Source organism: Lampetra fluviatilis, chromosome 65, assembly GCF_964198595.1.
Source record: "Lampetra fluviatilis chromosome 65, kcLamFluv1.1, whole genome shotgun sequence".
In the NCBI taxonomy this organism is placed as follows: domain Eukaryota; kingdom Metazoa; phylum Chordata; class Hyperoartia; order Petromyzontiformes; family Petromyzontidae; genus Lampetra; species Lampetra fluviatilis.
This window is the reverse complement of record NC_136339.1, coordinates 5,552,076-5,569,997: the sequence shown is the minus strand read 5'-3', so window position 1 is coordinate 5,569,997 and position 17,922 is coordinate 5,552,076. Positions and strand designations below refer to the sequence as shown.

The window sequence follows — 17,922 nt, the reverse complement described above, 5'->3', positions numbered from 1 at the left end:
TCTGGTATACAGGAGGTCGTGGGCTCGATCCCGACCCTGACGCCTGCTGCTGTATATTTGGAGTTTGCGTGTCTCTCTCTCATCATCATCACGGTGGCTAGGAGATGTTAACTACCTCGCCTGGTCTGCAGGAGGTCGTGGGCTCGATCCCGACCCTGACGCCTGCTGCTGTATATTTGGAGTTTGCGTGTCTCTTTCTCTCCACGTGGTCGCGTGGATTTTCCTCCGGGTCCTCCACCATCTAGAATCAACATCGCCACGCGTTTCAGAGTTATTTGCCTGCTGCTGCCGCTGTACATCTCCACGCGATGATGATGATGATGATACTGCTATTCTTAGGTTTTTTCGGTAAAGTCACGTAGGTAAAACATTAAAATTAATAAAAGTAAAATAAAATAAAAATCACGACGTTTCGGAGGCAACACAAGCTTCCGTCTTCAGGTGGAACCGGAAGTTTGTGTTGCCTCCGAAACGTCGTGATTTTTATTTTATTTTACTTTTATTAATTTTGATGTTTTACCTACGTGACTTTACCGAAAAAACCTAAGAATATGAATCCTTGCAGTCACGAAAGCTTCAAATCTAGGATGATACTGCTGTTTACGTGACAACCCTTACTGGTTGGCTGTGTCGGGTGGTGGTGGCGGGTTTTAACGACGACACATTTTTACACTTGTGCGATCGAACCCGCAAACCCCTCCGCCCCCCCTCTCTACTATGGCCCAGCAGTCAGGTTTGAAGGCTACCTGGGGCACCTTTGCCTGTGTCGCTGTGTCTGCCGAGTGAGATCACAACGGGATGGGTGGGGGGCAGACGGGAGGGGAGGCACGGAGGCAGAGTCGGTTTCGCCTAAGCCGTAAACCCTTTGGCCCTGGGTGTGTGCCTGTGTGTGTGTGTCAGTGTGTGTGTGTGCCTGTGTGTGTGTCAGTGTGTGTGTGTCAGTGTGTGTGTGTGTCAGTGTGTGTGTCTGTGTGTGTCAGTGTGTGTGTCAGTGTGTGTGTGTCAGTGTGTGTGTGTCAGTGTGTGTCAGTGTGTGTGCCTGTGCGTGTGTGTGTCAGTGTTTGTTTGTCAGTGTGTGTGTGTCAGTGTGTGTGTGTGTGTGCTTGTGTGTGCCTGTGTGTGTGAGTGTTTGTGTGTCAGTGTGTGTGTGTCAGTGTGTGTCTGTGTGTGTGTGCCTGTGTGTGTGTTTCAGTGTGTGTGTGTACCGGTGTGTGTGCCGGTGTATGTGTGTCAGTGTGTGCCTGTGTGTGTGAGTGTTTGTGTGTCAGTGTGTGCCTGTGTGTGTCAGTGTGTGTGTCAGTGTGTGTCTGTGTGTGTGTGCCTGTGTGTGTGTTTCAGTGTGTGTGTGTCAGTGTGTGTGTGTCAGTGTGTGCCTGTGTGTGTGTGCCTGTTGTGTGAGTGGGGAGCGGTGGTGCAGTGGTTAGCGCTACGCTGCGTTACGAACCCGGTGACCCGAGTTCGATTCCCGCTCATGGCCTAGACCACTGACGATTATCTGAACCGGTTATGGGCATCCCCTAGGTCGACTCGGCCTCAAATAAATTACCTGGTGTAGCGGTGTGTAGTAAACATCGCCACTGGGGGAGACAAAGGCGGCCGGGCTTGGTGCTGGTAGCCACCCACCCCCTCGTGTGCCGTGCCGGCCTTCATAGGTGCTCGCTAACAGCACTTGCCCCTACAGTCTGTTAAGGCTGTACGGGGGATCTTTGCCTTTCGATGGGTGAGTTGAGCGAGTTAAGTGAAAGGGGTGAGTGAGCGGGTGAGCGAATGGCCGGTTGAATCGGTGGTCTCGTGGGTGAGCGAACGGGTGAGCGGGTGAGCGGATGGCCGGTTGACTGTGGTTTTGTGGGTGAGCGAACGGGTGAGCGGGTGAGCGGGTGAGCGGATGGCCGGTTGACTGTGGTTTTGTGGGTGAGCGAACGGGTGAGCGGGTGAGCGGATGGCCGGTTGACTGTGTTGTTTTGTGGGTGAGCGAATGGGTGAGTGGGTGAGCGAATGGCCGGTTGACTGTGGTTTTGTGGGTGAGCGAATGGGGTGAGCGGGTGAGCGAATGGCCGGTTGAATCGGTCGGTGGTTTTGTGGGTGAGCGAACGGGTGAGCGGGTGAGCGAATAGGCAGGTTGACCATGTGGTTTTGTGGGTGAGTGAACGGGTGAGCGAATAGGCAGGTTGACCATGTGGTTTTGTGGGTGAGTGAACGGGTGAGCGGATGGCCGGTTGACTGTGTGGTTTCGTGGGTGAGCGAATGGGTGAGCGAATGGGTGAGCGGGTGAGCGAATAGCCGGTTGAATCGGTGGTTTTGTGGGTGAGCGAACGGGTGAGCGGGTGAGCGGATAGGCAGGTTGACCATGTGGTTTCGTGGGTGAGTGCTTTTATTTGTGAGTGCGTGAGAGAATGAATGAGCTCGCTGAGCGGCTCCACAGTATACAGTGCACACACATGGGGGGTCTTTGTCTTCTTTGAGGGTGAATGGATGGGTGAGTGAGCGATAGCAAGGGTGGGTGAGAGAATAGATGGGTGTGTGTGTGTGAGCGAATGGGTGAGTTAGTGGGGGAATAGGTGAGCGAGCGAGTGGATGGGTGAGTGAGTGGATGGGTGAATGGGCGAGTGAGTGGGTGAGTGAGTGAGTGAATGGGTGAGTGAGTGAGTGAGTGAATGGGTGAGTGAGTGGATGGGTGAATGGGTGAGTGAGTGGGTGAGAGTGCACGGGTGAGTGAGTGAGTGAATGAGTGAGTGAGTGAATGAGTGAATGAGTGAGTGAATGAGTGAGTGAATATATGAGTCCGTGTACGAGTGAGTATATGAGTGAGTGAATGAGTGTGTGAGTATATGAGTGGGTGAGCGAGTGAGTGAGTGAATGAGTGAGTGAGTGAATGAGTGAGTGAGTGAATGAGTGAGTGAATGAGTGAGTGAGTGAATGAGTGAGTGAATGAGTGAGTGAATAAGAGAGTGAACGAGTGAGTGAACGAGTGAGTGAATGTATGAGTCCGTGTACGAGTGAGTATATGAGTGAGTGAATGAGTGTGTGAGTATATGAGTGCGTGAGTGAGTGTGTGAGTGAGTGAATCAGTGAATATATGAGTGGGTGGGTGAGTGAATCAGTGAGTGAGTGAATGAATGAGTGAGTGAGTGATGAGTGAGTGACCGAATGGGTTGGGAGCGGTGGGCGAGTGGCCGGCTGATTTTACGAACCACTTTTACTCGCCCCGAGGGAGAGGCGGCGGGCATTGTCGGGAAGTCCTCGCGAGAGCCTCCCAACCATTGTCCCACACAGCATCCGTCTCTCCCGTGTCTCTCTCCCGTGCCCCAGAGGTCGCAGCTGGGTACCCGATACCCGTATCCTACCCGATACCCGGCTACCCGTACCCGGCCGGGTATGGGTACGGGTACCCGTTTGCGACCCTGGTGCGGCCGGGTACGGGTAGGCCGTGAGTCACTGGTGAGTCACCGTTTGTCACTCATTTCGGGTAGGGTACGGGTACGGGTAGGGAACGGGTACCCGTACCCGGCCGGGTATGGGTACGGGTACCCATTTACGACCCTGGTGCGGCCGTGTACGGGTAAGGAATCAAAACCCGTTTGCGACCTCTCCCGTGCCCCCGCGAGCAGATTGAGACCCGTCAGCTTCTCCCACAGGGACCAGCAGAACCGAGTCGCACAGTCGGGCAGCCAACGCAGACGCGTACCCCTCCCATTAGACAGCACCGTGCGTGTGGTGTGTGTGTGGTGTGTGTGCGTGTGGTTAGTGTGTGGGGTCAGTGTGGTGTGTGTGTGGTGTGGGGAGTGTGGTGTGTGGGGTGTGTGTGCGTGTGGTTAGTGTGTGGGGTCAGTGTGGTGTGTGTGTGGTGTGTGTGTGTGGTGTGTGTGTGGTGCGTGGTGTGTGGGGTGTGTGTGTGGTTAGTGTGTGTGGGTGGTGTATGTGGTTAGTGTGTGTGGGTGGTGTGTGTGGTTTGTCAGTGTATGTGGTTTGTGTGTGTCAGTGTGGTGTGTGTGTGGCGTGTGTGGTGTGTCGGTGTGTGTGTGTGTCGGTGTGTGTGTCGGAGTGTGTGGTGTGTGTGTCAGTGTGTGTGTGTGTGTGTGGTTGGTGTGCGTGTGTATGGTGTGTGTGTGTGGTTAGTGTGTATGGTGTGTGTGTGTGGTTGGTGTGCGTGTGTATGGTGTGTGTGTGTGGTTAGTGTGTATGGTGTGTGTGTGGTTAGTGTGTATGGTGTGTGTGTGTGGTTAGTGTGTATGGTGTGTGTGTGTGGTTAGTGTGTGTATGGTGTGTGTGTGGTTAGTGTGTGTGGTTAGTGTGTGTGGGGTGTATGGTGTGTGTGTCAGTGTGGTGTGTGTGTGGTGTGTGTTGGGTGTGTGTGGGGTGTATAGTGTGTGGTGGTGATGGTGGTTGTTGTGGTGATGGTGGTTGTTGTGATGATGGTGGTTGTTGTGATGGTGGCTGTTGTGATGATGGTGGTTGTTGTGATAGTGGTGGTGATGGTGGTTATTGTGGTGGTGGTGGTGATGGTGGTTGTTGTGATGGTGGTGGTGATGGTGGTTGTTGTGATGGTGGTGGTGTTGGTGGTTATTGTGATGGTGGTGGTTATTGTGATGGTGGTGATGGTGGTGGTGGCTGTGATGGCGGTGGTGGCTGTGATGGTGATGGTGGTAGTTGTGATGGTGGTGATGGTGGTTGTTGTGATGGTGGTGGTGATGGTGGTTATTGTGATGGTGGTGGTGATGGTGGTTGTTGTGATGGTGGTGGTGATGGTGGTTGTTGTGATGGTGGTGGTGATGGTGGTTGTTGTGATGGTGGTGGTGATGGTGGTTGTTGTGATGGTGGTGATGGTGGTTATTGTGATGGTGGTGGTGGTTATTGTGATGGTGGTGGTGGTTATTGTGATGGTGGTGGTGGTTGTTGTGATGGTGGTGGTGATGGTGGTTGTTGTGATGGTGGTGGTGATGGTGGTTATTGTGATGGTGGTGATGGTGGTTATTGTGATGGTGGTGGTGGTTATTGTGATGGTGGTGGTGGTTATTGTGATGGTGGTGGTGGTTATTGTGATGGTGGTGGTGATGGTGGTGGTGGTGATGGTGGTGGTTGTTGTGATGGTGGTTGTTGTGATGGTGGTGGTGATGATGGTGGTTGTTGTGATGGTGGTGATGGTGATTATTGTGATGGTGGTTATATGTGATGGTGGTGGTGATGGTGATTATTGTGATGGTGGTTAGTGTGATGGTGGTGGTGATGGTGGTTATTGTGATGGTGGTGGTGGTGATGGTGGTTATTGTGATGGTGGTGATGGTGGTTGTTGTGATGGTGGTTGTTGTGATAGTGGTGGTAATGGTGGTGGTGATGGTGGTGGTGATGGTGGTTATTGTGATGGTGGTGGTGATGATGGTGGTTGTTGTGATGGTGGTGGTGATGGTGGTTAGTGTGATGGTTGTGGTGGTGGTGGTTATTGTGATGGTGGTGGTGAAGGCATGGGGTGGGGGGGCATCGGGAGTTCATGGGGTGGGGGGGGCATGGCGGGGTCATGGTGGGGGTGGGGGGGCATGGTGGGGGGGCATGGGGTGGGGGCATGGGGTGGGGGGGGCACGGTGGGGGTGGGGGGGTCAGTGTCTCGATGTCTCTGCGCTAGAGGTGTGACCGTGTCAGTCCCGGCCCCGTCCGTTTCGTTCCTCGACCTTTGAACCCGCCTGTCACATTCTGTGCCAGGGTAAATGTGTTTGGAACAAATATTCCTCTCTCTCGCTCGGCCTCTCTCTCGACGTTTGTTTTGCCGGCGCTAATCAATTCATTTGGACCTCGCTAGGAACCAGGAAGTGGCTAGGAGATGTTAACTACCTCGCCTGGTGTACAGGAGGTCGTGGGTTCGATCCCAACCCTGACGCCTGCTGCTGTATATTTGGAGTTTGCGTGTCTCTCTCTCATCATCATCATCATCACGGTGGCTAGGAGATGTTAACTACCTCGCCTGGTCTACAGGAGGCCGTGGGTTCGATCCCGACCCCCTTGACGCCTGCTGAGGTATGCGTCTCTCTCTCTCTCTCCCCGTGGTCGTGTTGATTTTTCTCCGGGTCCTCATTTAGAATCACCGTCACCACGACGACGATGACGATGATCGGCTGATCGTTTGTGACGGCCAGGGTCGCTTGTGAAAAATAGCTTCGCAGCAGATCCAGTGGGGGGGGGCGGGGGGGGGGCCTTACAACTGGTAGGATGAAAACAATTGTTTAAAAATAGTTAAGAACTTTCCACTCCGGCAAACCCGTTGTGATGGCGGTCAGTCTTCTCAGTCAGTCGACCTATGCCCCTTGACCTCCTGGTGCACCTAGCCTGGCACGGGAGGGGGGCGCAGGTGGTGGATCGGCCAGGAGCCATCTCAGTTCAGTCGACCCGTGGCACCTCTCGCTCGCTCACTCGCTCATTCTCTCGCTCACTCTCTCGCTCACTCTCTCGCTCGCTCTCTCACTCTCTCGCTCGCTCTCTCGCTCGCTCTCTCGCTCGCTCACTCACTCGCTCACTCTCTCACTCACTCTCTCGCTTGCTCGCTCTCTCGCTCGCTCACTCTCTCGCTCACTCTCTCGCTCACTCTCTCGCTCGCTCACTCTCTCGCTCGCTCTCTCGCTCACTCTCTCGCTCACTCTCTCACTCTCTCGCTCGCTCTCTCGCTCGCTCTCTCGCTCGCTCACTCACTCGCTCACTCTCTCACTCACTCTCTCGCTTGCTCGCTCTCTCGCTCGCTCACTCTCTCGCTCACTCTCTCGCTCACTCTCTCGCTCGCTCACTCTCTCGCTCGCTCTCTCGCTCACTCTCTCGCTCACTCTCTCGCTCGCTCACTCTCTCGCTCGCTCTCTCCAACGTCGTCGTCATCATCATCAGGCCATGGTCAATCCACTGCTGGATGGAGGGGCTACGCTGAGCCGCCAAGTTCGTTCTTGGCTCTCACGCCTCCCCCCCCCCTCCTCCCCCCCATCCCCTCTTCATCCCCTAATCTCACCTCTCTCTCTCTCCGCCCCCACGTCTCCCGGCTCTCCTTTCTCACAACCCCAGCTGTATCCCCTTGCTAATCTCCACCCCCCCCTCTCTGTCTCTCCCCATCACTCTTCCCATCACTCTCCCCCCTCTACCCCCCCCCTCTCTCCCCATCACTCTACCCCCCCCCCCTCTCTCTCCCCATCACTCTGCCCATCACTCTACCCCCCCTCTCTCTCCCCATCACTCTCCCCATCACTCCCCCCCCTCTCCCCCCCTCTCTCCCCCATCTCTCTACCCACCCCCCATCTCTCTACCCCCCCCCACCCCCCATCTCTCTACCCCCCCCCCTCTCCCACTCCCCATCTCCCTGTGGTCTCACTGCCATCCTCCAGCCCCTCTCGTCCCGTCTCTCCACCGCCGCGTGTGCGTCCTCTGCATTCTGCTCCGTCTTCCATCCCTCCGACATGCTCACGATGACCCTCCACGCGGTTGCTGGGGGTGGCGGTGGCGGCGGTGGTGGTGGAGGGGGGGAGGTGTGCAGGAGGGAGTCATCTGCCGAGCGTGATGATGATGATGATGATGGACGGGGCCTTGGTATCTCCGCTGTTGGATGGGGGTCGCGGGCTTCGGTGTTAATGCGCGAGGCGGCTCGCGGAGCCGGGCCGATGCACCTCTGGGGATTATCGGGGATTCCGTGGTAAGCCCCCGAGGCTTATGGAGCCAGGCTATGGCGCTTTTTGTTTGTTTAAAGATACCTGGGCGTGAACGGGGCGGGCCGGGCGTCTTATAGGGTTCGTAAGAGAGGACCGAGCCGGGATCCTGGATTACAATCCGGATTCCAATCCGGATTCCAGTCCGGGTTTCAGCCCCAACCACAGGGATTTAAGCGGCGTCTCATAGAGCCATAGACTCGCATAGAGACCCATAGACTCGCATAGAGACCCATAGACTCGCATAGAGACCCATATACTCACATAGAGACCCATAGACTCACACAGAGACCCAGAGACTCACAGAGTGACCCATAGACTTGCATAGAGACCCATAGACTCACATAGAGACCCACAGACTTACACAGAGACCCATAGACTCACACAGAGACCCATTGACTCACACAGAGACCCATAGACTCACACAGAGACCCACAGACTTACACAGAGACCCACAGACTCACATAGAGACCCATAGACTCGCACAGAGACCCACAGACTTACACAGACCCGTAGACTCGCATAGACCCATAGACTCTCATAGAGTCCCATAGACTCCCACAGAGACCCATAGACTCGCACAGAGACCCATAGACTCACACAGAGACCCATAGACTCACACAGAGACCCATAGACTCACACAGAGACCCATAGACTCACACAGAGACCCATTGACTCACACAGAGACCCATTGACTCACACAGAGACCCACAGACGTACACAGAGACCCACAGACTCACATAGAGACCCATAGACTCGCACAGAGACCCACAGACTCGCATAGACCCATAGACTCCCACAGAGACCCATAGACTCGCACAGAGACCCATAGACTCGCACAGAGACCCATAGACTCACACAGAGACCCATAGACTCACACAGAGACCCATAGACTCACACAGAGACCCATAGACTCACACAGAGACCCATAGACTCACACAGAGACCCATATACTCACTCAGAGACCCACAGACTCACACAGAGACCCATACACTCACACAGAGACCCATAGACTCACATAGAAACCCATAGACTCGCATAGAGACCCATAGACTCACACAGAGACCCATAGACTCACATAGAGACCCACAGATTCACTCAACGAGGCTTTCCTGCGTAAACAAACGCCGTAGCAATGGTATTAACGACGTCGATGATGATTGTAACGACACGTGCGTCTGTTGAATAAAGTACGAACATACTGTGCTCCGACACAGGAATGTGGAATATGCAAAGCTTCGGAAAAAAAAAGAGAAAAAACCAGATCGTGTTGCTGCCCTCCCTCTCTGTCTCTCTCAAACCGATATAAGTTACCCGCCAGGAGAAATACGATTAAATAAATAAAAAACAAGCGCCGATGTGAACAATTTTGAGATGATGTCCTGAGGCTGATGGGGCCAGGCAAACCCGTGGCGGTGGTGGCGGCGGTGGTGGCGGCGGTGGTGGTGGTGGTGGCGGTGGTGGCGGTGGTGACGGTGGGGGCGGTGACGGTGGTGACGGTGGTGGTGGTGGCGGTTGTGGTGACAGCCGTGGTGGTGGCAGAACGTGAAGAACCAGTGGCATCTATATCTACAGGAGATTTTACAACTTTTAAAGCCATTCCCCGTGTTAGTGTACATGCCGTACATTGCGTTTGGCATCATGAATAGAGGGTTCCCTGCATTAAAGGGGCGCCACAGTAATGAGATGTTAACTACCTCGCCTGGTATACAGGAGGTCGTGGGTTCGATCCCGACCCTGACGCCTGCTGCTGCTGTATATTTGGGAGTTTGTGGTGCCTCTTTCCCCGTGCTCGCGTGGATTTTTTTCTTCTGCGGGTTCTCCGGGTTTTCCCTCCACATCTAGAAACATGCCTTGAGATGATTTAGATTATGTCGGGGCTATGCATTTCCAGATGATGCGTCTTTGCCTGATAGGATGGGGATGGTTTCGTGTTGTGTTTGTTTGTGTGTCTGGATGATGTTGTTTACCTCGCTTGTACTGCTGTCGTGTTTGCGTGTTGTTTGTTGTTTTAACGCTCTTACCCCATGGCCCATAACTGGACATTTGTGGGAAAAAAAAATCTTCTTCTTGGTTCTTTCGGTAAAGTCACGTAGAAGGGAAGTAATAAAATAATAAAAATATAACATAATAAAACAGGTCTGTCGACAGACCTGGTTTTCACCTGAGGACGGCTGCTTGCGTTGTGGCCGAAACGTCGTGGGAATTGTTTTATTATGTTTTAATTTTATTATTTTATTACTTCCCTTCTACGTGACTTTACCGAAAGAACCAAGAAGATGAATCCCTGCAGTCACGAAAGCTTTAAATCGATAAAAAAATATTTTTGGGCTCGTCGGATTCATCCTGTTGAAACACTGATTCCCATTCTGGCTAAATTCCCAGGTGATGATAAACAAGCCCTTAACACCCATGATGATGCTGCTGCAGTGTGCATGAGTCGGCACTTGCAGGGCTGCGCTTGCACCCGTGCCCCTCACCCTCGGGGTGCAGTGATATTGTTGTGCAGTGATATTGTTGAGTCATTGAAAAATATTTTGCCCGAAGGCCACCTGGGGTGGTGTTGTGGGGGGTTTACACGAGATCTCGTAACCGGTTAAACCCCCTCGACCTGATCACCACGACCACCCACACACTACCACCCACCCACTAACACCCACTACCACCCACTACCACCCACACACTACCAACCACTACCACCCACCCACTACCACCCACCCACTAACACCCACTACCACCCACACACTACCCACCACTACCACCCACACACTAACACCCACCCACTACCACCCACTACCAACCACCCACTACCACCCACTACCAACCACCCACTACCACCCACTATCACCCACCCACTACCACCCACCCACTACCAACCACTACCACCCACCCACTACCTACCAACCACTACCACCCACACACTAACACCCACCCACTACCACCCACCTACTACCACCCACCCACTACCACCCACCTACTACCACCCACTACCACCCACCCACTATCACCCACTCCCACTACCACCCACCCACTACCACCCACCTACTACCACCCACCCACTACCACCCACCTACTACCACCCACTACCACACCCACCCACTATCACCCACTCCCACTACCCACCCACCCACTACCCAACCACCCACTACCATCACCCACCCACTACCACCCACCCACTATCACCCACCCACTACCACCCACCCACTACCACCACCCACCCACTACCACACACTACCAACCAACCACTACCAACCACTACCACCCACCCACTACCTACCAACCACTACCACCCACTACCACCACCAGCCCAGTGGGTGAACCACCCAAGGTGGTGGCCATGGTTCTTGGCCGAGATGCCGAGGATTTCCCGGCGCCAGTCCCATGGACTTTGTGTGTGGCCCTTCTCTGTTTCTCTACATCCTCATGTCTCCTCGTGTCCCCGCGTGTCTCCCCGCGTGTCTCCCCGCGTGTCTCCCCGCGTGTCTCCCCGCGTGTCTCCCCGCGTGTCTCCCCGCGTGTCTCCCCTTCTGTCCCCGCGTGTCTCCCCGCGTGTCTCCCCGCGTGTCTCCCCGCGTGTCTCCCCGCGTGTCTCCCCGCGTGTCTCCCCGCGTGTCTCCCCGCGTGTCTCCCCGCGTGTCTCCCCGCGTGTCTCCCCGCGTGTCTCCCCGCGTGTCTCCCCGCGTGTCTCCCCGCGTGTCTCCCCTTCTGTCCCCGCGTGTCTCCCCGCGTGTCTCCCCGCGTGTCTCCCCGCGTGTCTCCCCGCGTGTCTCCCCGCGTGTCTCCCCGCGTGTCTCCCCGCGTGTCTCCCCGCGTGTCTCCCCGCGTGTCTCCCCGCGTGTCCCCGTGTGTCTCTCCTTCTGTCCCCGTGTGTCTCCCAGCCGCGTCCCTGGACCCGCGTCCCGTGTCGGCGAGGATTGGCGAGCGCGCCGTCTTGCCGTGCATCTTCCCCGAGTCGGCGACGCGTCCCGGAGCCGGCTCCGGATCGGGATCCGGATCGGATTCCGGATCGGGATCCATTCCCCTGCACGTGATCGAGTGGTTCCGGAACGGACTGCCCATCCCCATCTACATCCAGTTCGGGTTTTACCCGCCGCACATCGACCCGCACTACGCTGGTGAGTTGCGAGTGGGGTCCACTCCGTCATGTGCACACATCTCGACATGGAAAGTTCCTGCGTCGTAGAACCTTCAAGAGGGTGCAGAGGTCGCGGTGGCCAGATGTTGACTACCTCGCCTGGTCTGCAGGAGGTCGTGGGTTCGATCCCGACCCTGACGCCTGTTGCTGTATATTTGGAGTTTGCGTGTCTCTCTCATCGTCATCATCATCATCACGGTGGCTAGGAGATGTTAACTACCTCGCCTGGTCTACAGGAGGTCGTGGGTTCGATCCCGACCCTGACGCCTGCTGCTGCTGTATATTTGGAGTTTGCGTCTCTCTCTCTCTCTCTCCCCGTGGTCGCGTGGATTTTTCTCCGGGCTCCTCCAGTTTTATCCCCTCCACACATTTAGAATCGGCGTTTTAGAGTCATTGGCCTGCTGCTGTAAATTCCCACGTGATTATGATGATGATGACACTGGTCAACACACTTTTGTCTGGCATAAGGTATTCCAACGGTTTTAATGTAATTTTGGGGTGCTGATTTCAAATCAGTTTTTGTCTATCACATCAGGTGTTTGAGATATCAAATATTGCATTTTCAATAAAAAACTGCAGAAGAAAAATATTAAATAAATGTGGACATCTACATAAAATGATATTATAAACACACTATCATAAAAATACAGCACCATATTTTAACACTAAAGCAGTCACTGACTCGCAACAACTTGCAATCACAAGTGACAGAGTTAATTTCGGGTAAAATCAATGAAAATGGGGTATGCCGATAGCGTAAAAATGAGATGCGATAGAGCAAATCTGAGATCACATTTGGAATCAGCACCCTGAAATTAGTCTAGAACAGCTGCAAAAGTCCAGGCCAGAAAAAAAGTTTTTTTTTTGTTGACCAGTGATGATGAGTTATCATTTGTGATGATGGCCTTGGGACCTTACCTGGTGAAACAAAAACGTGTTTGTGATTTCGCGAGTGCCGCTAGCGAGGTTGGTTTGGCCCGAAAGACCACGCTGTCCCGGCCGCCTTTGTCTCTCCCCCCGGTGCTGGTGTGTACACACACACATACCGCACGCACACCGCACGCACACAGAGAGAGACACAGATCCCCCGTATAGCCTTCAGCTGGCTGTCGGGGCAAGTGCCATTAGCGAGCGGCGCCTATGAGCGGGTGGTTTGGCCAGGAGAGACCACGTTCTCCCGGCCGCCTTTGTCTCTCCCCCCCCCTCCCCCCCTCCCCCTTTTCCCCCCTCCCCCCTCCCCTCACGACCTCTCACCGCCCGCAGTTGTGATGGGGGTGGGGTGGGGGGGGTCATGGAACTCGATTCCGTGCTCTGGACACAAACTCGGTCACCCCGAACGTAACCCCCCCCCACACACACAGCCCCCCCCCCACACACGCTGCCCCCCCCCACACACACAGCCCCCCCCCCACACACGCTGCCCCCCCCCCACACACGCAGCCCCTCCCCTCCCCCACGCACCCCCCCCACACACAGCCCCCCACGCACCCCCCCTCCCCCCCACACACAGCCCCCCCCACACGCACCCCCCCTTAGGGTGTGTCCAGAGACCCTCACCCGTGACCCCTCCGTGACCCCCCCCCTCTCTCACCCTGGCAGCGGTCACGGATGAGGGGGCAGCGGTGGGGATGGGGGGTGGGGGACACTGAGAGAGAGAGAGTGTGTGAGAGTGAGAGAGTGTGAGAGTGAGAGAGTGAGTGAGTGTGTGTGAGAGAGAGTGTGTGAGAGTGAGAGAGTGAGAGAGTGTGTGTGAGAGTGTGTGTGAGTGTGTGTGAGAGTGAGTATGTGTGAGAGTGTGTGTGTGTGAGAGTGAGAGTGTGTGTGAGAGTGAGTGTGTGTGAGTGTGTGAGAGTGAGTGTGTGTGTGTGAGAGTGAATGTGTGTGAGAGTGTGTGTGTGTGAGAGTGAGAGTGTGTGTGAGAGTGAGTGGTTGTGAGTGTGTGAGAGTGAGTGTGTGTGAGAGTGAATGTGTGTGAGAGTGAGTGTGTGTGTGTGTGAGTGAGAGAGTGAGTGAGTGTGTGTGAGTGAGAGAGTGTGTGTGAGTGAGTGAGAGAGTGTGTGAGTGAGAGAGAGAGTGAGCGAGAGAGAGTGAGTGAGTGTGTGAGTGAGAGAGTGAGTGAGTGTGTGTGAGTGAGAGAGAGAGTGAGTGAGTGAGAGAGTGAGAGAGTGAGTGATTGAGTGAGAGAGTGTGTGTGAGTGAGTGAGAGAGTGAGTGAGTGAGAGAGTGAGAGAGTGAGTGAGTGAGTGAGAGAGTGTGTGTGAGTGAGTGAGAGAGTGAGTGAGTGAGTGAGAGAGTGTGTGTGTGAGAGTGAGTGAGTGAGAGAGTGAGTGAGTGAGTGTGTGAGTGAGTGAGAGAGTGAGTGAGTGAGAGAGTGAGTGTGTGAGTGAGAGAGTGTGTGTGTGAGAGTGAGTGTGTGAGTGAGTGAGAGAGTGTGTGTGTGAGAGTGAGTGTGTGAGTGAGAGAGTGTGTGAGTGAGTGAGAGTTAGTGTGAGGGAGTGAGTGAGAGTTAGTGTGAGAGAGTGAGTGACAAAGGGAGACTTTTGACTTTTAAACAACTTTTATTGCCGCCAGCAGCAAAAGCACTGGAGGCGATTTCGATATGAAACACACAAAGTCACCAGCCAAACAAATGAAAACAATCGCTACAAATCCACACGCTGTGGCGCTAAAAGCACCGCGCACAACACGAAAGAAAGTCACGTGGTGGTTGTGGTGGTGGTGGTTGTGGTGGTGGTGGTTGTGGTGGTGATTGTGGTGGTTGTGGTGGTGGGTGTGGTGGTGGTGATTGTTGTGGTGGTTGTGGTGGTGGTGGTTGTGGTGGTGGTGGTTGTGGCGGTGGTGGTTGTGGCGGTGGTGGTGGTGGTGATTGTGGTTGTGATTGTGGTGGTGGTTGTGGTGGTGGTTGTGGTGGTTGTGGTGGTGGGTGTGGTGGTGGTGATTGTTGTGGTGGTTGTGGTGGTGGTGGTTGTGGTGGTGGTGGTTGTGGCGGTGGTGGTTGTGGCGGTGGTGGTGGTGGTGATTGTGGTTGTGATTGTGGTGGTGGTTGTGGTGGTGGTTGTAGTGGTGGTGGTCATCACGCACGCCACGGTGACGAGCGAGCGCGCGCTTCAGAAGGTGAACACCACGAGGGTGCCATCCACGCTGGTACAGAGAGGGGCTTGTCCGGCTCCCCAGCGTTCGAAGAAGACGCTCCGCACATCGAGTGAGAGAGAGAGAGTGAGAGAGTGTGAGAGAGTGAGTGAGTGAGTATGAGAGTGTGAGAGAGTGAGTGAGTGAGAGAGTGTGAGAGAGAGTATGAGAGTGAGTGACTGTGAGAGTGAGTGAGTATGAGAGTGTGAGAGAGTGAGTGAGTGTGAGAGAGTGAGTGAGTGTGAGTGAGAGAGTGTGAGAGAGAGTGTGAGAGAGAGTGAGTGAGTGAGAGAGTGAGTGAGAGAGTGAATCTACAGTCCCCTTTGTGACGGCCAGCTTCCCCTGTAGCTGTGTGTGTGTAGGTGTCGGTGTGTGTGTGTAGGTTGAGGCATGTGTGTAGGTGTGTGTGTGTAGGTGGAGGTGTGTGTGTGTGTGTAGGTTGAGGCGTGTGTGTGTGTAGGTGGAGGTGTGTGTGTAGCTGTGTGTGTGTGTGTGTAGGTGTGTGTGTGGCCAGTCCCACGCCCAGCCGCGTCTGTCTCCCCAGTGGCGATGTTTACGCACCGCACCAGGTACTCATTTGAGGCTGAGTCGACCTAGCGGAGGCCCATGACCGGTTCAGATAATCATCACCGGTGGTGTTGGCCATGAGCGGGAATCGAACTCGGGTCGCCGGGTTCGTAGCGCAGCATAGCGCTAACCACTGCACTACACACACACACCAACACACACACACACCGACACACACAGATACACACACACCGACACACACACCCCGACACACATACACCGACACACACACACACCGACACATACACACCGACACACACACACTGAAACACGCACACCGACACACACACACACACACACCCACACAGACACACACACACAGACACACACACACACCGACACACACACACCAACACACACACACCAACACACACACACACCGAAGCACACACACACAAAGGCGAACCTACCCCATGTAGGCACACACACAGACTGTGTTGGACGAGTGTTGCTAGTGAGCTCACCGACGCAAACAAAGACAACAACAGACGCAGCCATTCAGCTTCGTAATCTGACTTAGAACTCTGTTCCTGGAAACACGGAGAGCCCACACACCCCACTCCTACCCACACACTACCCACACACACACCCCACACACACTCCACACACACCACACTCCTACTCACACACTACCCACACACACACCCCACACACACTCCACACACACCCCACTCCTACTCACACACTACCCACACACACCCCACACACTACCCACACACTACCCACACACTACCCACACACTACCCACATACACCCCACTCCTACCCACACACACTACCCACACACTACCCACACACTACCCACTCCTACCCACACACTACCCACACACACCCCACTCCTACCCACACACTACCCACACACTACCCACTGCTACTCACACACTACCCACTCCTCACACACACCCCACTCCTACACACACACACCCCGCTCCTAAACACACACACCCCACTTCTACTCACACACTACCCACTGCTACTCACACACTACCCACACACTACCCACTCCTACCCACACACCACCCACACACTACCCACACACTACCCACACACCACCCACACACTACCCACACACTACCCACACACTCTTACACACTACCCACACACACCCCACTCCTACCCACACACTACTCACACACTACTCACACACACCACCCACCCACACCACCCACCCACACACACTACCCACACACACTACCCACACACCACCCACACACCACCCCCACACACCACCCCCACACACCCCTCCACTACCCCCACACACCACCCACACCACCCACACACTACCCACACACACCACCCACACCACCCACACACTACCCACACACACCACCCACACCACCCACACACCACCCACACACCACCCACACACCACCCACACACACACCCCTCCACCACCCACCCACACACACACCACCCCCACACACCCCTCCACTACCCACACACACCTCCCAGGGCACGCCGCTCCTCCGGCTTGTGGTGGCCACGGCGATGTCACAGAATCCCATTCACCACCACCGTGTCCCCCGGCAACCGCCACGAACACAACACCACGGTGATGGTGGTGGTGGTGGTGGTGACAGTGGTGGTGACGGTGGTGGTGACGGTGGTGACGGTGGTGGTGGCGGTGGTGGTGGCGGTGGTGACGGTGGTGGTGGCGGTGGTGGTTGCGGTGGTGGTGGTGATGGTGGCGGTGGTGATGGTGGTGGTGGTGGTTGCGGTGGTGGTGGTTGTGGTGGCGGTGGTGACGGTGGTGGTGGTGGCGGTGGCGGTGGTAGCGGTGGCGGTGACGGCGGTGGTGGTGACGGTGGTGGTGACGGTGGTGGTGGTGGTGACGGTGGCGGTTGTGGTGGCGGTGGCGGTGGTGGTGATGGTGGTGGCGGTGGTGGCGGTGGCGGTTGTGGTGGCGGTGGTGGTGGTGGCGGTGGTGGTGACGGTGGCGATGGTGGTGGCGGTGGTGGTGATGGTGGTGGTGGTGACGATGGTGTTGGTGGTGGTGACGGTGGTGGTGGTGGTGATGGTGGTGACGGTGATGGTGGTGACGGTGGCGGCGGCGGCGGTGGTGGTGACGGTGGTGGTGGTGACGGTGGTGGTGGTGACGGTGGTGGTGGTGACGGTGGCGGTGATGGTGGTGACGGTGGTGACGGTGGTGGCGGTGGTGACGGTGGTGGTGGTGATGGTGACGGTGCCAGCAGCTCGGCACACGCACCCCTGGGGGTCCGGGATGCCCTTTCTGGGAGGGTCGTGAGACGCGCCACAGATTTTATTTTTTTCTTTCTAGAAGTTAAATCATCGCCTACGCTACTTAGGCCACGGGCAACGTTAAGTCTAGCAACTTCGCTTCATCGAAGCCCCGATGTGTTTGTTGTTAAACATGATTACATTCTTTAACGATTGGGAACCCAAGCGGTGCAAGGCTGCAAATAAA

At 55.4% G+C, this 17,922-nt stretch overlaps 1 protein-coding gene across 1 annotated transcript in view; it reads left to right on the top strand.

Moving 5' to 3' along the window:
- The window catches only part of LOC144952042 (uncharacterized), a 58,504-nt gene that overhangs the window by 5,401 nt on the left and 35,181 nt on the right, over positions 1–17,922 (top strand). The window contains exon 3 of the mRNA XM_078882433.1: positions 11,546–11,782. Within this exon, the coding sequence (XP_078738559.1) occupies positions 11,546–11,782 (237 nt within the window). The remainder of the gene's footprint in view (positions 1–11,545; positions 11,783–17,922) is intronic.